At 41.2% G+C, this 20,953-nt stretch overlaps 1 protein-coding gene across 1 annotated transcript in view; it reads left to right on the top strand.

The window, feature by feature from the left end:
- The window catches only part of ROR2 (receptor tyrosine kinase like orphan receptor 2), a 187,908-nt gene that overhangs the window by 145,723 nt on the left and 21,232 nt on the right, over positions 1-20,953 (top strand). Inside the window, exons 4-5 of the mRNA XM_020797562.3 lie at positions 1,855-1,885; positions 18,924-19,051. Of these exons, the coding sequence (XP_020653221.3) occupies positions 1,855-1,885; positions 18,924-19,051 (159 nt within the window). The remainder of the gene's footprint in view (positions 1-1,854; positions 1,886-18,923; positions 19,052-20,953) is intronic.

Below are 20,953 nucleotides of genomic sequence, written 5' to 3'. Positions count from 1 at the left end.
ACAGATGGAATGGTCTGTAAATATGAAGTTCAGAGAACAGCACAAATGTGAAATAAGGTTTAGGCTAAGGTACAGAAAGGCAAACTTTCATTAGTTCACATTTCACAGGACTCCTTGAAGAATAAGTAGCAGCATCTGGTATTCATAGCTTTCGTCCCAGTCCTTAGTATGATCACACATGATGTCTAGGGCAGCTGGAACCTGGCTACCTGCTAAAAATTAAGGCACATATTTTTCTCTAACCATCTTTTGGTCAGGTTTGAATAGCATAAGGCCTATGGGCCATATGCAGTCATAAAAAACACCTTTGATGCTCTTTCCTTGAAGAAGTGAAGGGTCTGTAACGCAATAATAAATCACATGCTGTCCTTACAGACAGTTGCAGGTTCAGTCCCTGCCATCTACAGTAAAAGGATACAGATGGAAGGTAGCAGAAAATGTCTGATCTAGCGTGCTGCTGCCAGAGTAAACCAAGGGCAAGGAACCTCTATTCCACTGGCCTAAGCCAGTCTGAGAAGTGTCAGTGGAGAATGCTTCTCGTCTCCCAACCCCAGCTGGGAAAAACAAGTTCAGGGTTCTAGCCAACTGTAATTTGACACACATAATGGTAATATGATACAATCTCATGATACATTTACAAAGCAAACTTAAGTAATGAACAGATTGGTGGTCCCTCCTGGAAAAGTCCCATGTGTTGTAGTCTTTGATCTACAGTGCTTTGCATATGGCATGACAGGCTTCATTTCACCAGCTAAAATCCTGTTCACACAACTACATGTGTAAGGATGATGATGTCATCATCAGTGGCAATTTTTCAGAAATTAAACATTTCATGCTCCTTTCTCGAGGGTCCAAAATCTTCCTTATAATCTCCTTAATTGTTGGGAAGCCTTGGCAACTTCAGGAAGGGAGGAGGAAATATATAATTATCTTGAATCACTGCTGCTGGGATGACTTCACTGACATGACTTTTGGGGGCAAATTGCCCCAAGTTAAGACATTTACATTGACATTGCTAGTTGCACACTAAGTCACACAACTCAATATGCAATAGATAATGTCTACAGTTATTTCTTTACTTGAGGCAATTCACCTCTGAAAGTTACACCATTTGTGTTACTTTAGCATTACTGGGCAAGAAGATTTTTGCCATTAAATCATAGGGACTTACTGCCTTATCTACTGTATATTTACTACATGGGTCTCATGACTATATCTTTAAAAAATGTCCTGGATGCAGTTTAATTGTTTTTAGTGAGGTATTATGTAGGAATAAAACACTATCATGTGTGAGATCTTTTCCTACACTTACAAATGAATGTACTGTATTTAGATATTCATTTCACCAGACAGAAGATACTGATGTGTGCTTCTGAAAATAACAGAATGTAATCATGGTACAAAAAAGATTTCATTAGAAAATGAAGGGAAAAATAATAGTTTAAAATTGTAGGGGACGTGGTGGCGCTGCGAGCTAAACCACAGACGCCTGTGCTGCAGGGTCAGAAGACCAGCAGTCATAAGATCGAATCCACGCGACGGAGTGAGCGCCCGTTGCTTGTCCCAGCTCCCGCCAACCTAGTGGTTCGAAAGCATGCAAATGCAAGTAGATTAATAGGGACCACCTTGGTGGGAAGGTAACAGCGTTCCGTGTCTGAGTCGCACTGGCCATGTGACCACGGAAGATTGTCTTCGGACAAAACGCTGGCTCTATAGCTTAGATACGGGGATGAGCACCGCCCCCTAGAGTCGAACACGACTGGACAAAAATTGTCAATGGGAACCTTTACCTTTTAATTATATTTTCTGAAATATAAATGTGTGAATAATTTTTTCTTTTTCATATATTTGCAGGTCCAACACACAGCCCAAATCACAATTTTCAGTAAGTAGTTACATAAAACTTTTTTACTGTATGCCTAAGGGTTTTGATGAAAAGCACTAGATAATAGAACTATTGAATACTGCTTAAAGTCATCTCCTGCCTTCACTGAACCGTAGTGAGTTAAAAACATTTGGAATAATTGAAAAATCCTTCTCAAACAAGTACACCATTGTGTTTTATTTGGTTTGCATTTGACATAATTGTCTGTCTTCTGTATTTGTTTTTTATTTTATAAGAGCACTTTGGCACAGTTTTATAATAGTATTTATGTGGTAATCAACTATTAATGGAGAACAGGCATTATGTGCCATTTTAATTTTCACCATCTTACCATTTGTTCTACTTTCAATTCATAAAGTCAAATTAAATTATATTCTGGAGAGTTCATTTTAGATAACAATTGTAAGATACATCAGAATGTGTAGTTCGTGTTAATCTTTTCTGGCTATATTTTAGTTGTATCTTGGCCTTAGTTTTCTCTGAACTTTATAATAGCTAAAAATGTTTTTCTTTTCTGTTTCATAAAAAGGCTGAACATTCTCATTTGAATCAAGGGAACTTAACAGAGGAGTTGACTCACCAAATCCCCATGGATTCAGTGAGCTTATTCTAGTGACTTACTATGCTAAGCAACAGGATTTCAGCCAATAATATTTTAAAGGCATTTTGCATCCCTTTTATTGCAAGGATGCGGAACCTCTTTTGGTATGAGAGCCAAATTTACTCCCGAAAAGCGTGTTTGAGGTTGCATGCCAGTAGTGGATAAAACTTTTTTTTCAAGCTCATGGTATAATCTCTACTGTGTATTTTTCATATTGTATCTTTTCTTGCATCTTTCTATAGGAAAAATATTACAGTTTCAACCTGATCTATGTGTTATGGATCACACTATACAGTATTTCTTTTTTGTTTTCCAACTTTATTGTAAAAGAGTTATGTAATCCTTATAACTAATGTTCTTTTTAATGTCTACACCTCAAAGGTCTATTTGCATGTAGACAAATTGAGTTGATGTTGGCTGTCCAAACTGGAGAACTATACTGCAATATTGTGTTTCAGGTCTTCCTAATATGTGTCAGTTGTGGCTTCTTCCTTCAGAAAACTTTCAGCTTTTCAGAAATTCAATATTTAAAACCTTGGGAGAAATTACTAGACACCAGCCCTTTCATCAGATGTCACATCTTATGTACAGTATGGGAATGAATACAAGGATTCTTGTCATCTTCCAGATAGTAAAGACATTTGGTCTTGAAAGACCTTTTTTCCTTTTGAAAGAGTTACTAATTTGATATGGACATGGTGCTTTAAAGTGAAATGGAGCCATGACCTTTATAGGTATCACATGTGCCCATGGGCCAAAGACCCCATTGATACACAGATTTAGTATCAGAAATATCAGTTAACATCACGTCAGAAGGCAAACTGAATTATGGCATTCTTGATGCAGTTGTAGAAACTTTAAAAGAGCCCTGAGGAGTATGAAGTTTACTACCAACAAGAACAACCTAAGGAGGGGGAACTTGTGCAAAAAATAGCTGCTCTCTTGAAGCCATCTAGTAACACTACTAATCAGCAATGAATTTTCTTAAGAATAAAATTCTAGGAGACCCCTTTACCCCCAAGGAAGATCCTCTCGCAGACAGCAATTATGCTTTCTTAAATTTGGGCAGGATACTTGTCCATGCTGGTGTTCTGAAGTGATATTCCAGGATCAGTTTTGTAGCAGGGAATTTTCATCCCTTTGCAAGGCTGTGGGAGCGGGATAAAGAACATGTTTGGGTTCTTGATTGACCAGATATTCAGGGTAATTAGCACGTGCGTGCGCGCGCGTGCACACACACACACATTTATTTTAAAAACATGTATGCTGCTCAAAGTACTAGGCACTACTCTGGGTGGCTTACATCAAAGAGGCAATCAATGAAATATAATATAACGAACAAATCATTAAAATCATCAAGTAGAAACAAAATAAAAATTTAAAATAGCAGACCAAAATAATGCAACTGTGCATAAACTTGAATAAAGCTAAACAATAGTTTGTTGTTGCTTCTGGTGCTTCTGTTGTTGTTGTATGTTCTTTCACTTTCTATGTTTATTTAAGAAAGGATTTAGTAAAGCTGGGTGGTTTTGGGCTTAGCTAGTGGCAATGTCTATGAACTCAGGCCATTTCCAACATCTTCTGGAGCTGCTGCAGATCTGGGGGGGATGATGTTCACATGATGTTTGTACTTTGTTGTTGTTGCTGCTCCTGTTGTGTACAATCAAGTGAATTCTGACTTAGGGTGACTCTATTCAGAATTTTCTAGGTAGGGAGTACTCATGAATAGTTTGCCATTCATTTTTTCTGGGAGCGCCCTAGGACTCTTCAGCTTGTCCAAGGCCATACAGACTGGCTCCTACTCACAGGAGGCACTGGGGAATCAAATTCCCAACTTCTGGCCAGAAATTTAGCTCACTAGGGAAGGTTAAATAGTGGTACCTCTCTACTAGTTCTGCACTGCAGCTGTAAAAGAATCTGGAAGCTTTTAATTCTGTTTTTATTTAATCACTGCCCTGGGAAAGTTTTTCATCTTAAATGCAGATTGTTTGAAACAAGCCAACCTCAAACTATGTTTTATGAAAGTAGCTTGTTTCACGAAACCATTTGTAAGATTAGCTTGTGTTTGGGACATAACACAAAACTACAGTTGATCAAAAACAAAAGTGAAAAGGGTCCAAACTTTTCTTTTGCTGCATGCACAAGGTTCTCTCCTTTACCCCTGTGTGCACAAGTTGAAACTTCTCTAGCTCAGAAGATCAGCCCTTATATGTTTCTTCATTCAAACTTCCTGTAACAATTGCAAGTTACAGTTAGGTGACTAGAGAAACTCAACAAAGCATGCAGACCTGTCTCTAGTGCCCCAGCCTCAAAAAGAAAAAATATCAAGATACCCAGGGCTTATTCTTTTTGTGAATTATTTGTGTAAAGTGTGAACAAAGCAAAGGAATTGCTCTATTTGGGCAGTTTGATTTATGTATGTGTAGTTTTAGGGCATTTCACTGAGACTGTTTATAGGAAGTAAATGTTATATCATAGTAGTAGAAATTTCTATTTTTGGAGTACCCTCTCAAATAATCTCTGCTTGCTCATGCAGTTGGACTAGAGCACCTCTTTCTAGTGTGTCTGCTTACCATCTTTCCCACAAAAGGAGTGATACCATTACTGCCTCTGCACTTTTGTCACAGTAGCCTTATTTATTCTCTCCAGAACTGAGGTCAAGGAAGGCATTGGCCAAGCTCTTCGAAAATAGTGACCCATGATTTAGTGTTACCATGAACATGGTTCTAGAAGCCTGCACATTGCCACACACTTCCTTTGCCTAGATAGAACAAGACCTAATGAGGATTTGGTTTCATTTTTCTGTGATTCCCAGTTTCATATGATAAGCTATGAACCAGGAATTGTAGTTTAACACAAACAGTAGCTTCTTCAAGCAGATAGGATTAGTAGTCTGCATATTTAGCAATTGTATGTTTTGCATAGAGTGGACCCTCTACTTACGGAATTAATCCGTGTTGGAATGGTGGCTGCAGGTCGAAAAGTGTGTAGGTTGAGTCTCCATTGACCTACAATGCATTGAAAACCGATTAATCCGTAACCGGCCATTTTTGTTCCATTTTTGTTCCTTTTTGGGGTTTTTTCTGGTCTGTAGATCAATTCTCCGGCTGCAAGTCGAACCTAAATTTTGTGGCCAGAGAAGTCTGTAACTCGAAAAGTCTGTTAGTCGAGTCGTCTGTAAGTTGAGGGTCCACTGTATAACTGTGCCAAAAAAGGTTTGGAAAGATTTTTTTCTTTTTTTTCTTTCTATTTTTGGCTGTAATCCTCTGTTTACAAAAAAGTAACTTTTCAAGATGTCTGTGAATGACCTCTTGAAATTCTCCATCTTGGTCATATTTTTGGGAAAGGTTTTGCTCAGCGCTTTAATTTTAACCCTTCCAGGTTTTCTTGAATGTTTTATTTTTGAGGGGTGATTTGAGGGTGATGACTCTTGTTCTTAAGGCAGGGCCTTACAAGAGCATTCCCTGCCATCTAGGCCTGTAGTGGTTACAAGACACTGTGTTGTGTCCAGCTCTGGGGAAGAGGTAAACCAATGGGGATTATGTATTGTCTGTACAAAATAACCAGTAAAAACCATGGAAAGAGAAACTGAGTCATTGAGATCTCCTCCTGGCTGGGCAAGTGAAAGGGATTTGATGTTCTCAAAATGGATTATGCTGATGGGTAGCTTCCTCTTGTCTTGCTGCTGAATACAGTACAGTTATTATGTTTACATGCCCTCTGGCTCACTCATCTGACAATCTGTGTCTCAAAGATGTGTTAGATAGTTAACATGTGCCATGTCCTGTCTGGATTTATGCTGACATCTAGCTTATTTGATTTATAAAGAAAGACCCCTTTGTTCCATAGATATCTTTGAAAAGTTTGGCTGGATGGTGTTGGCCTGGTATGTAATGATTCAAATGGCACAGGTGAAATTACCGTATATCTAGTAAATGTGCAAATAATTGCTTCATTGTGAAAACCTCAGATGAATTTCAGTTCATAAGAGATGTGTATTCCCAAATCACTCAAGTAATCTACATCAGATTTTGTTAATTAGTGTCTGGTTCATAAAATAAGTGTTGCCTTTTACCAAAGCCTTCCACCAGGGCTAATGAACTGAATATTGGTAGAGAGGGTGAGTGAGTTTTATTGCTTGAGAGGAGGAATTATTTTAAGAAATGTAGTGGGTTTTTTGGTTGTTGGGTTTTTTTGCCTACTGTAGTTGTTTTTTGTTGTTTTATTATTATTATGCCACATTTCTCCCAACAAGGGACCGAAAGCGGTTCACAACATTAAAATTCACACAATTTAAATTTAATTATGATGCTTATTCACATGTTTATTTCTTAGATTTAAAACTTGGTTATTTTTTCCATATTGTTGTACTAAACAAAGGTATAGTTAAATAAACTGCAGTTTCTGCTGTTTTTGTAGAGTATTTTTTGCTGTAACAGTACTTTTTAAAGGATAGATTGATGATGGAGTTCAAAGATAAAGAAACCTATCTTCTTACAATTTTTCCAGACAGCTAGTCCCAGCCCAATCCTTTCCCAGTTTAACATACTGAGTATGATTGATGGGTGAGTGATGCTGGCCTCTTGGGAGATTTCCACATCCATGCCTAAGCCACCTTGTCATGAGTAGCTTGGGACTTCATGTCCTCATCATGACCATGGGTGTTTCCCGAGTGCTATCTGGCCCCACTGATGTAGTAGAGGACACTCTGAATCTAGTTTTCTGTGCTGGGCTGGCTGAGTGTGGAGGAGCTTTCTATGATTTTGTTGTTATGGGCAGATACCTGGTGGGGTTTAGACTTACTGGAACCCAGAATCTCTGCGGGGGTACTAGGCCAATTATGATTGTCTATCCCAGGAGACAAATGGATCCAAATGGTTTTCTGACAAGCTCTTGGAAGGTTTCCTCTAGCCTTGGTAGGTAATCCTGTTGAAGTTGACTGGTTGACTTTTGAAATGAGGAGATGGCCAGATCTATAAACATTATCACGTCTAGGTGTCCCCTCCCACAGAGTGGACACTTGGTTCGCTCATGATAGTTACATGATTGGGACATAGACTAGAGTGATAATGATGGAAAATGCAGTAAATTAGACCACAGTCTAGAGCTAAAGTCCTACTCTATAGTAGCATCTGTAAAGAAGAAACACGTCTTCTGTACTACCATAGCAGAACTGCTGGATAGCTCAGTGGTTTAGGTATCTGGTGCAGAATCAGAATCATGTGGGGCTGTCTTTGAGGTTGATGCAGAGACTTCAAGTGGTGCAGAACGCGGCAGCCAGACTTCTTAGTGGAGTGAGAAAATATCACCATATCTCCCCCACTCTGGCCGCTTCGCATTGGCTGCCCATTCAGTTCTGCATTGACTTCAAAGTCTTAATGCTAACGTACGAAGCCCTAAACGGTTTAGAGCCTCGATATTTGGTGGAATGCCTACTCCGACCAAAATCTACCTGGATCACCCGATCGAGTCAGGAAGTGAGGCTGAGGAGCTTGACTCCGAGGGAGGCCCGGAAGGAAAAAACAAGAAACTGGGCCTTCTCGGCGGTAGCTCCTCGCCTCTGAAATAACCAAATAAAATTTGGGAGTTCAATTCCCAACTGTGCCTCCTTGATAGGGGCTAGGAATTCAGTGACCTGTAGGGTCCCTTTTAGCTCTGCAGTTCAGTGAGGATTTGCACAGGGCCACCTAGTAGAGCTGTTCTGAGTGGTCAAGAATTTGTTCCCTGCTCAGCCACAGAAACAAGATCCTGACCACTCAGCAGCTCATTGTGATGAATTTGCACAGCACTTTTAAGACAAAATCACTCAGATCCATTCTGACTTGGATGTTATAGACATATGTTATAAAAAAAGCAGTCAGAGGGGGTGTGTGGATAAAAGGAGTGGTGAATGGTTCTTTGCAGCAAGGTGGGGTTCCCGCATATTTAGAGGAGGCAATAAAGATAGCTCTTTAAAAAAAAAACCTCCTTGAATTTCACTGAACTGGAAAACACCCAGTGTTCAATTTTTGAGCAAGGTGTTGGAATATGTGGTGGCTTCTCACCTCCAGGGGTTCCTGGATGAGATGGAGTATTTCAGTCCATTTCATGTTGGTCTCATCACAGGGTGGAGACAACTTTGGTTGCCTTAGTGGATGCTCTCTACTAGGAACTGGATGAGTGAGTGTTCCCCTGCTTTTTCTGCTGGGCCTTTCAGTGACTTTTGATGCCATTGACCATGGTATCTTTCTGGTCCCTCTCTAGGTTGGTACTTGGAAGCGTTGTTTTACAGTAGCTGCAGCCCTTTCTGGAGTGGTGATGTCAGAAGGCAGCAGGGGAGGACTCATGTTCAGCACCTTTGCCATCAGCCTGTGGGAAACCTCAGGGTTCTATTTTTTTCTCTCCATGCTATTAAACGTATATAAGAAATAGTTGGGGGGCAGTTGTACAGAGTTTTGAAGTTCAGTATCACCAGCGTGTGGATGACAATCAACTCTGTATGTATCTCCTTTTCTCATAAATCCAAGGAAACTATTCCTGATCTCAGTCAATATCTGTCATCAGTAATAAACTGAATGGGGGGGGGGAACAGATTAAAAATTAAACCAGACAAGACAGATGTGCTCCTTGTCAGTCAAAAGGCAGATCAGGTAAAATGGATTCAGTCTATGCTGGATGTGGTTACATTCTCCCTGAAAAGTCAGATCGTCAACTTGAGTGTACTCCTGAACTCATGCCTGAGCCTGAACACTCAAGTCTTGGCAGTGACCAGGAGTGCATTTGCAAAGTTAAAACTTGTGCACCAACTGTGTCTGTTCCTGGAGATGCCTGACTCTGGTGACACATACCTTAGTTACATCTGACTTGGATTGCTGCAATATGCCTTACATGGGGCTGCCTTTGAAGGCAGTTCAGAAGCTTCAGCTGGTTCAAAATGCTGAGCTAGGGTGCCGATCAGCATCACTTATTGGGAGTACAGTATATAGCTCCCCTATTACAATAGCTTCACTGGCTACCAGTCAGTTTCTAGGCCCAATTCAGAGTGCTGGTTATGACCTATAAAGGCCTGTACAGCTTGGATCCAGGCTATCTGAAGGACAGAATCTCCCTATGTGAATCTTCTTGACTCCTCTATGATCTTCAGGAGAAGCCCTTCACTTGGCCCCATTACTTTCAGAAACACATCTCGTGGGAACACAAGAAAGGACATTCTCTGTGGCTGCTCCCAGGCTATGGAATGGCCTTCCTTCCCTGCTTCTTTTGCTTCCAGCAACAGGTGAAGACTATCTTTTTTAGACCACCTTTTAACAACTAATAGGGCAGTGAAAAATTTTGATTTTGGCTACTGTTTAATATTACTATTTTATGTGAGTTTTAATGTGTTATAAAATGTTTTAAAAGTTTTAACTAATCAATTTCATTCATTTATACCACCTATCTAGCCAAAGGCTGTTCTGGGCAATTCACAACATAGAGCAGTAAACAATGAGCAAACATCATAAAACCTTACACAATAAACCAAGATTTCAAAATTAATATAAAATGCAAATACATAATAATAATAACATACATAATAAAGCATAATAAAAATAATAGAATATATAAAGCATTTAATATTTTAAATGGTGATATTGTAACCTTAACGGCTAATAATTTCACTGGATTCCATTGATGGATCAGAGTAAAAGGCCTGTGGAATAGCCACGCTTTAAGAGCTTCTTGAAGGTTATCAGCAAAAGGGGTCAGTGGATAATGGGGGGAGGCTGGTTCCAAAGTTGAAGAATGACCACCAAGAAGGCCCATTTCCTAGTTTTCTCCCTCCAGGGCTCTCTCTCAAGCAATCAGCCAAGGACATGCAAGTAGGATGGGCAGTTCCCCTTGGAAGAAGGTTTTGCCAGATCCCAAGGTCCCAAATCATTTAGGGCTTTATATGTTAAAACCATCACCTTGAAGCTGGCACGGAAATGAACAGGTAACCAGTGTAAGGTGGCCATAGTAGGAGATGTGTGTTGGTATGTACTAGCTCAACCTGACTACCATGTTCTGGATCTGCTGAAGTTTCTGTATCAACTTCATAGGAAGCCCCACACAGAGTGCATTGCAGTAGTCTATTCCTGAGACTACCAGTGCATGGACTAGCTTGGTATGGGATCTGGTGTCAAGGTAGGGGTGCAGTTGGGCAATCTGCCTAAGGTGAAAGTAGGCAGACTGGACCACACACACTGTCTAGATGTCCATGACAGTCTTGGGTCTAGGAGGATGCCCAAACTGCATTCTTCATCATTAGCAGAGAGAGTAGCCACATCAAAGGAAAGGGGGCACCCAATCTGCAGTCATCAGGCTCCCATGTGAAGGACCTCTCTCTTCTCTCAGGTCAGCCTCAGTCTGTTATTCCCCCATCCATCCCAACTTGGCAGCCAGGCAGTGTTCAAAGGACAGGATATCATCCACTTCAGAAGGGTTGAAGGAGAGATAGAACTGCATGTCCTCTTTATATTGGTGACCTGAAACTCCAGAACTATTGGTGACATCCCCCAGTGGCCTCAGATAGATATTAAATAGCAACGGGGAGATGAGTGACCCCCGAAGGACTCCATAATTGAGAATCTAAGGGATAGAAACCATCTCCCCTAGTTGCACTCTCTGGGGATGGTCCTCAGGACAGAGCAAGGCCACCAGTCCCTAATTCTGAGAGTCTCACTAGGAGGATACAGTGTTCAGTGGTATGAAAGGCTGCTAAGAGATCCAGGAGAACCAGCAGGGACACCTTTCCCATCAGCTTCTCCTCAGAGGATTATCTTGCACCCTGCTGCTACTGCTACTCTTTCAAAGGTATGTAAATACGCTTCTGGGTCATCGCTGGTGCTCATCTTTTGAATCTGTATAGCAGCTGGTCCGGCCACCAGTCCATTCTTAATCACCACATTGTTTCTCACACTTTTATCTTCATCATCTTCTCGTTTCTTGATCTTCTTGGTCAGCATCGTCTGTTGTTCTGCTAGGTTCTCTATTAACTTTTCTTGTCTTTCAATGGTCTTCAATAATTTTACATACATACATACATACATACATACATACATACATACATACATACATACATACATACATACATACATACATACATACATACATACATACATACATACATACATACATACATACATACATACTTTATTGTTTCTGGCCATAGACCTTTACAATATTGTTTCTACTGTAGCATATAAAATCCAAATAAAGCAGGTAATCACCTTAAAACCATTAAAACCATTAATTACCTTAAAACCATTAAAGTCATTAAAACCAATAAAACTAATAAAACCCAGTCTAAAAATATTGTCATAATGTAAAACATCAATCCACTGGATACAGCATTTATGTGGCATTATGATCCCTGACAAATCGAAGCCTCAGCTTCTTAGCTGCTAGTGCAAATTGTGCTACAGCATATGTAATGTACAACTGTGCATCAGCAAGCAATCCTACTACTGTTTCAGTGGTATTACAGTTAAAATACATCTGAATGATGGGTGACAGAAATCTTTCTCTAGGATTTTTATAGAGAAGACAGAACAGTAGGTAATGAGTTAGATCCTCAGTTTGGTTGCAGCTGAAGACACATTTTCGTTCCTCGACTGGGATTCCTTTATATCTCCCTTCGAGGTATGCTGAGGCCATCTGTCCAAATCTAAGTTCTGTGAAAGCTCTGCGAATCTGGGCAAAAGTCAATGACTCAAAATATTTTGGTTTTGCATGATTCACCTGAAGTTGAGGATACCAGGTAGAAAAACGGGACCCAACAATAGCTGCCCTATCCTGGCTAGCATCAAGATCAAAGATCCAGTTCCTAAGGTCGCGAGAGCTTAAACTAAGGAACTTTTCCATCAAAAGGTTATAGACCTTTAATTTTTGGTGACATTGTTGTGCCCATCCACCAGACTTTAGTTGTTCTAACCAGCAGCACTTTGTCAGGGAGGAGTCCTCCAAACTGTTCAGTCTATGCCAATATCTAAGATAAGCCAGATCAATTCTAGCGGCAATTGAGGGTAGGCCTAACTCAGCTCTGAGGTGAGCTGTGGGAGTTCCGGGGGGAGACCCAGTATCAGCCTCATAAATTTGTTCTGCAGGATTTCTAGTTTGGGCTTGGCTGCCTCTCCCCATAGTTCTGCCCCGTAGAGCAGGCTTGTCCAACCTGCGGCCCGAGGGCCGCATGCGGCCCAGGTCAGCTCATAATGCGGCCCAGTGCAACTTTTTATTTTAAAGAAATTCCAAAGTTTCAAGTTACACTGCCGGTGCTTGCAGCCGGAATGTGGCCGGGGCATGTCATAACAGTAGAGGGGGAGAGAGGGAAGGAAGGAAGGAGGGGGAGGGGAGGGGACAGGGGGGCTGCGTGACTGCATTGCGCTGTACCCGTCAATAGGTGGACCCCCTCCCGGCCCCATAAAGCCGCCGGAGTCGAAGCTGGCAGCCTCTGCTGTCTGAGATCGCAGCTGCCGGTAAGCACGCTTGGAGTGGGGCTGCGGAGGACGGCTAGGGCTGCCCCCCCATGCGGCCCAAACCAAATTTATGTGCGGCCCAAACCAAATTTTCATCTTCTAATGTGGCCCAGGGAAGGTGAAAGGTTGGACACCCCTGCCGTAGAGCATCTGTGCTATAATTTTAACAACGAACACCTTGAGAACGGGATTTACCAGCTGGCCTCCTCTGCTGTAGAAAAATCTTTTTAATTGCCCTATTGATCTGGTACTCAGTAAGATTGTAGCATTTAAATGCTGTCTCCAGGAGAGTTTCTCAGAAAATTGAATGCCCAAGTATTTAAATGAGTGTACCTGCTCAATAGCATGCCCATCCAGAGACCAGTTATGCTTAGGGGCTCTCTTCCCACAGACCATAATTTTCGTTTTGGTATAATTGATTGTTAGCCATTCCTCTTTACAGAGCTGCCCAAATTTGGCCAGCATTCTTTTAAGACCAATTTTATTCAAAGATAGCAGAACCAGGTCATCAGCATAAAGCAGTATTGAGATCTTCCTACAGCCAATGGCTGGAGGGAAGAATGTGGGGGAAGCCATTTGAGGGATAAGGCTGTTTATATAAAAGTTGAAAAGAAAAGGTGCTAAAATACTACCTTGTTTCACCCCTCGTGTAATGCTGACCTGTTGTGATAGAGTTCCCTGTAAGCCTATACGCACTTGCATCGTATTTTCTTTATGTAGTAGCTGTATGAGCCACAGGAGTCTCTTATCAATGTTTGTTTTTTCCAGTTTATACCAAAGGCGTTCTCTATCAGGTCAAAGGCTGATGAAAAATCCACAAAGGCAGCGTAAAGATATTTGTTTGGAGGTTTGGTGTATTTACTAATTACATGGTGTAAAACAATGGCTTGATCTATTGTGCTTCTGCCTTTTCTGAAGCCTGCCTGTTCTTCGAAGATGATAGAATGTTTGTTGTCCCAATCTAGAAGCCTATACAAGAGGTATCTGGCATAAAGCTTATGCCACATTGAGGAGACTGATGGGTCTAAAGTTACAAGGGTCTAAAGGATCTTCTTTCTTAAAAATTGGCACAACAATGCTAGTTTGCCAACCTGCAGGAAGGTTGCCTGTACTATTGATGTAGGTGAATAGACTGGCTAGAATGGGAGACCACCACTGAATGTCAATAGCAAAGACCTCAGCGGGGATCATATCTTCACCAGGCGCCTTGCCATTCCGGAGAGTTTGAATCAGGTCCCCAACTTCTTTGGGGGAAACAGGTGGCCATTCAGGGGAATTAGAGAGGGTCTCATGAGTAATATTTCTATGAATACTACCCTCCAAAATGCGACTGAAGTGGGAGACCCATACCTCTGGCGTGATGGGGTTGGCAATCTCAAAGGCTTTCTGTGAGAAGCCTCTTTCTATCTGCTTCCAGAATTTGGGGTCATTACCCTCGATGAGGGCCTGGCCCAAAGATTTCCAATTCTCTAAATAGAAAGAATTTCTTCTTTTCCCGCCTGAGGGTCCGCCCCACGTTGGGTGTCACTGTGATTGGGTTCTTTCTCTAGGAGAGGGGGACCCTTCTTTTCAGCGGGAAAAAATGGACAGAGAGGAAGATAACGGTACAAACATGGTTTCTTTATTTCTTTTCACTTCTTGATTATTAACATAGAAAGGATCCAAACAACTCAAGTTGGGCAATAACTTGTAACTCTTAACACATGTCACGCTCAAACCCTTTCCAGTATTCATTCCCTCGTCATCCCACACGGACCTTGTTCGGTTTGGTACCACATTGGGAAGCTCAAAGCTGCACAGATTGTCCCGCAACAGGGATGCTTCACCAAGTTCCCCTCTAGATATGGCAGGTAGTTGGTGGTACCAATGTATGTCACTTTCTTCCCTATGTTCTGTGAGCGTGGTACCACTATCATACTCCATCCCATTTTAGGCTTTATCTTCTCTTTCTCTACAAAACTTGTGGGATCGGGCAATAAACCTCCCCCAGTTCTAAGATTCGGGAATTCACGGACTAGTTCGATCGGTCCATACCTTTGTAACTCTTTCCCTTCTGTCTGAGTGCCTCTGTCCTCTCTCTCAGCTCCATGTTCTACCCCTTTTTTCTCCCCTCCCTCATCTTTTACAGTCTCGTCTCATCTCATTAATTCTAGCTCCTCCCCTTTTCTTGCTTGTCTACTCTCTGCTAGAAATATCTCCACCGCCTTATTCCTCCCGGTTTCTCCTTCTTCCGACTTAATCAACTTTCCCACTGCGCAACCAGTTGTTATCTCCTGTCTGCTCTCAACGGAGGACGGCACACTATGCTGCTCTCCTTCACAGAATAAAAGGGGAAAAAACTTTGCAACAGGGTTCTTTGGAGCACTGTACTGTTGGGTAGCAGCACTGGCCGGCTTTAAAATGTTGGAGACAAGGCATGGTTTGGACATTGGAACTGCACATTGATTTGGCTTATATCTGCCCTCCTCCATATCAGATGTGGGTGCCTTGAATTCCTGTTTCTTCCAGTGTATTAACTGTCCTTTTCAACAGTTAGTAGAGATTGGGTAAACAATGATTAGCAGAAGTACAAGTTTGCCTAAACTTTATGATTGGAAACCTGTGTCAAACCAGGAGTGGGTAGGAGTAGCCACTCCTTTTGATTGTCATTCCATATTTTAAATGAATGCAGCCCCAAAACCCTGCTTATAAACTTACACAGTCATGTGGAGTAGTTTTACTGGCATTCTGAGTGGACTTACATGTGTTCATTGAAGTGTAAAGTATGGATGCTACAAATCCTGTGGGTACTTCAAACTGATTGGGCTATGCATAATATATTGAATTGTGGCTCTCTGTTGCGTGTACTGTGTAATATGTGAAATGGCCCCAAGAGACTACTTAAAGCTCGTTTCTGTTCTTGCAATTAACTGCTAAAGCCATTTTCACAAGTGGGGATTACATCTTTCTTCAGTTTTTCTAAAGCCAAAGAAAGATCTGTCCTGTTTTCTGTTCCATGTTACTATTACCAAAAACATACATTTCAGGCTATAAGGCATTGTCAGCATCCTTTATGATTATACTTTTAAGTACTATATTCTCAGTAATAGCAATCTAAATAAAGAAAGATAAAATTAAACTATAGAATGGTAAAATTGACACCTAATGTCTCTGGCAAGAGAAAAATCTTAAACCCGTAGCGTGATAGAAATTTAATTAAGTGATTGATTAATTTGTATTCTCGAAATAATAATTGATTAATTAATTCCACTAATAAAATTCCAGCATTTCATAAAAATTGGAATTCTTTAATTAATGAGGCATTTAAACTATCCTTTAAATGTCACTATATGCAAACACAAGCATTGTCTCACCATTTGAACTACGTTCAGGTTTCCAAGCCTCTTTATCTGATTAAGGAATAAAATCAATTTCAGAGTAAAACTGAATTAAATCTTAGTGTGGTTATCAGGCTGATTGGGGGGAAAAACTCAAATAGTTTGTGTTGCTACAATAAGAATAATTACTTCCATTTCAACTCCTATCTATAAGAGAGTCACTATCATCTAGTTTATGAAAAGTATGTAGAAGGAAGTAAGACTGGAGTGTTCTTGTCTATAACTGATTCTTTCTGCTGGCTAGATTGTGTTCCAGTTCCCCAGTTCAGACAACAGAACTGGGGAACATCTCTAATAAAGCTATTAAGTGAAGCATTTTTTCCAAAAACAATAGTTCCATGTGCAGGGAAAATGCATTTATATGAAAATTATTTATGTTGTTTAGTATATTTATTGCCAAATGTTTCCTACATTCATTTTGACGATTTGCAAATTATCATGGCTGACAGAAGCCTTAAAAGTATCATGATGCTGTTGAGCCTTTCTGTTAAACTGATACAATCTGTAATACTTAATGGTTATAACAAGGGTCCAGTTGTGAAGCCCACCCTTGACCTTCTCTACAAAGGCAGTGTTAACCCATTTATTTTAAGAAAGAAAGTCAGTGAAGAAATCTAGTTGAACCGTATCCTATCCTCTTCATTCCCTATTCTGTCTCTTTATACCATAGTTCTCATTGGCTCCAGTGAGAAGGACAAACACAATGCTCTCATTTGAGAAGAGGGGACTCTTCTCTTGACTTCCACAGTCATGTGGTGTTTCAACTGAAAGGGTGGCTTACTCAAAACCTTATGACATTTTTATAGACATGACAGCAGACCACAAGAAAGCGGTTGACTCATGTGGCTTATCTTGCTGTTTATGAATCAAGGTGAAGCAGAGGTCTCCATTTCCCAGTAGAAAATGGCTGAATTAATATGTTGATCTTTCTACATTATATATATATATATATGTGCCACTTTCAACACCTCTTGATTTCCCACAATCAAAACCTCAAAGTGAAACATTTATTGTGAAACACATTTCATATCTTATGAAAGAAGAGAGGGATCTATGCTGATGGTTACAAAGGTCCAGGATTTTTTTTCATTTGAAGAAACAATTATCTGCCACTCCCTTCAGAATTCTGTGCTCTTTCTGAGTTTACTGAAGTCCTTGCAATAAATAGTGAGATTTTTCCAAAATACTTTGTGAGCTCTCCCTCTTATATTGCAAGTTATTTTGGGGCAGCTTTGTTTTAAATGGGCATTGAAGACAAAGCTTCGCAAAAGACATTCTCTGGTGGTGATGAGACCTGCTAGAAATATTAACAATAATCTTGGAACTGCAGAGCTGGAAGGGACCCTATGGATCATTGAGTCCAGCCCAATCTCTGTCTTCAAATGATTTACTGATAGCCTCATGTAACTCTGTACATACTTTAGGACACTTGTACAGAACTGTTGTGGTGAACTCTTGCACTACAGAATGTACCATGACCCCAGATTCTGTTATCGTTACGACTGCAAAGTAAGATCTGAGGAGGGAGAGTTGCATATGAATGAGGATATAACCTTTTATTAGAATCAGATTTGAAACATTGCTTCCCATGTTTCATCTCAGAGGCCTTTGGATGAAGCACTAACCAAGTCCAAAAGGACATTGAGCACCTTATATGCTACTTTGGCCTTAAGTGACCTAGCTCAGGGAGCAGCATTGGGGAGGTTAAAAGCAGGTGCCACTTTCAAGTTGACAGGTGTCCTGCATGAACTTGGCAGCATGCGCTAGCTCATGCTGCCAAGTACGAAAGGCCTGGAGTCTTCCACACCTCAGGAAGTGTCCACCCCTGGTATTAAGAGGAAGAGATTTTTATCAGTGCTGCTTCAAAGCAAGTCTTAAGTCAGCTACATTCAACTGATGTTAAAGAAGCAGAACAGAGTTCAGCCTGGTCAATAGCCCAGCACATAGATTAAGACCTGCAGGGGAAACCGAATTTAGTGTTATTCAGTGTGATTTAATTAAAATTGCTGGGGGAGGGGAGAGAGAAAGATGTTAAGCACTAATTTCATTCTATCTAAGCCACAGTTCAGAATTATGCCATATTTTAATTAAATTTTGGCAGGGCCTGTTTTGCTTTTCACTGCAGGAAATGAAGGATTGCAGTAGGAGATGGAGGAGGCGAAACACTGCTCTCCTAATTGTATAGCGTGTTATTTGATGCCAGCAATGTATTATGAGGTGAAACATGACACATATTACTGTCTCAGTTGAACAGCCTTTTAATAGAATAACCTGTCATATTCCATTATCCCTAGAATAGGATTTCCAAGATAATTGTTGTTTTCCCTTTATGGAAGTCCCCCCCCTACACACCAACACCTCCAACCCTGAGTTAAAATGTTAATTGATGCCCTTCTTATTTTAAGAACAATGTGCCTGTTGAAACTGAGAAGAGGGAGCAGCCTCTGGAGGAATTAAAGATGTCAGATTTACTGACAATCCTGCCTTTTCTCTTAAAAGATACAGTTCTTTAGAATTCATAAGGGACAGGCAGATATCTGTAGAGCTCCCAATTTGTACTTATGAGCTCCCAATTTGTCTTTTTCCAGGGAAGATTATCATGAAGATGGGTTTTGCCAGCCTTACCGGGGAATTGCATGTGCTCGAATCATTGGAAACAGGACCATTTATGTGGACTCCCTCCAAATGCAAGGGGAAATTGAAAACCGAATTACCGGTAAGCCTGCATGCCTCTCTTTATTGACAAAAATTGTTGCACCTCATGGAGAAACCTGATTTTAACTGAATGAGTGAATGATAATGAACCTGAGAAAAGCCTTTTAAGTTTTGTGTCTTAGCGTGAATCGAGACAATTTGCTGGTTTCATACTAAACAGCCATTTCTACAATTGTCATAAGAGGAGTTTCTGTGAATTTGGAGTAGGATGGGTATATTGTGATTAAGTACTAAGTTGGCAAGCTTTTTCTTTCACCCCATTTCATACTTTTCAGCATCTGGAACATAACTACAGTGGTGCCTCGCACAACGAGTGCACCATAGAACGACGAATCCGCACAACGGGGCCGTTCTAGCGATTGCACACCGACGGCCCTATGGCTCAAAATCGCAGAGCGAAGGTCGGTAAGCAGTTTGCTTACCGACCTTCGCTTTGCGACCCGCCGATCAGCTGTTCGGCAGCTATAAAATGGCCGCCGGAAGCCCCCAAATGGCCGCGCGCAGCGTTTTCGCACCCTCGTTTAGCGAGGGGAGGGCGCAAAAATGGCTGCCGGCCATCGGAGAAACATTGCTGTACGGTGAGTAAAGCTGCTATTGGAACGTATTAAACTAAATTTAATGCGTTCCAATGGCTTTTTTTGATCCGTACAGTGATGTTTTCACACAGCGAGGGTTAATCCAGAACGGATTAAGGTCGCTGTGCGAGGCACCACTGTATATTCTAATATAATTATTGCAGACAAGAAAAGGGAAATTATTTTGAAGGATCCTCTGTGAAGTGTTTCAGAGTCTAGCAGATGGCCATGTTTGAGATCATTTAGTTAAGAAGAGGATGTTTCAGTTTTCCCGAGGCATGCTTGCATTACTTGATGTTGCTTTTTTGTTGGCACCTTGATGAAACATAATTCTTCATCGTGGCCTCTGTGAATGCACACAAAAGGGGTTAAGTCAGCGCCTGCGCTGGACCTCTCAGAATATTCCAGAGCTTTAAGAGAAAATATCAAAGTTTAAGTTGCCCCAATAGCGCATTCTCCACCCGCCTCAGCCCCCAGTTTCATTTTACCGCCATGTAGCTAGGAACCTCTCGCTTGAGCTTCACTGATTTTTGGGATTTTTTGGTATTTTTTCAACCACAGACTGCTTGACTCCTCTTATATCTGTTGTCCAGACCTCGGACTGCCTTTTCTGACTATTCTATTGCCTCCGCTTTGCATTAGTCGTTTACAGATAATTTCCCACCGTTTTATCTCGCCACGCGACTTCTACTTCCCTACAAACATTAAGACTGTTCCATTATCTACCTGCTTATGTCCCCATCCGGTCCCTTCAGCCTCTGTGTTGTCTGTTCCCGTAAACTACCCTTCCAGGACGGCCACAACCGCCGTCTTTTTTGCCTTGGCGAATCCCATCAGCTAAACACTTGCAAGCACTGTAAAATTTTTTACAAAAGCTGCGATCAAGGCACGTCAACAAAGATTAAAACTATACTTGTGGTATAAGACCCTGTCTTCATCTAAACCATCTGAAATGGAAATCTCTTCACTCTCTGCCACTCCACGCTCTGAGGCTCATACCACTTCTCAGTTGCCATCTACCAGGACCACTGATAAGCCTGCTAAAAAATCCTCAGGCTTGAAGAAGTTGTCTGCCTCGACGTCGAAGGCACCTTCCACCACCTCCGCCAAGAGCATTAAACAAGCCAAGCCAAAGACTTTGGCTAAAGCAAAGGACTCTCTCAAACAACTACTTCCAGTTTCGGCATCGGTGCCTTCACCGATTCTTGAGGACTCCTCTCGGGATCGAGAGTCACTGTCTGAGGCAGCTACCTCGCTACCTCCCAGACAAGTGGAGCCTATTGTACTGTTTGGCACAATATCCCCGACTCCGAGCCAACTCGCACATG

Source organism: Pogona vitticeps, chromosome 2, assembly GCF_051106095.1.
Source record: "Pogona vitticeps strain Pit_001003342236 chromosome 2, PviZW2.1, whole genome shotgun sequence".
Taxonomy (NCBI): Eukaryota; Metazoa; Chordata; class Lepidosauria; order Squamata; family Agamidae; genus Pogona; species Pogona vitticeps.
Note: the sequence above shows the minus strand (reverse complement) of the source record. Positions and strands in the feature narration are given on the sequence as shown.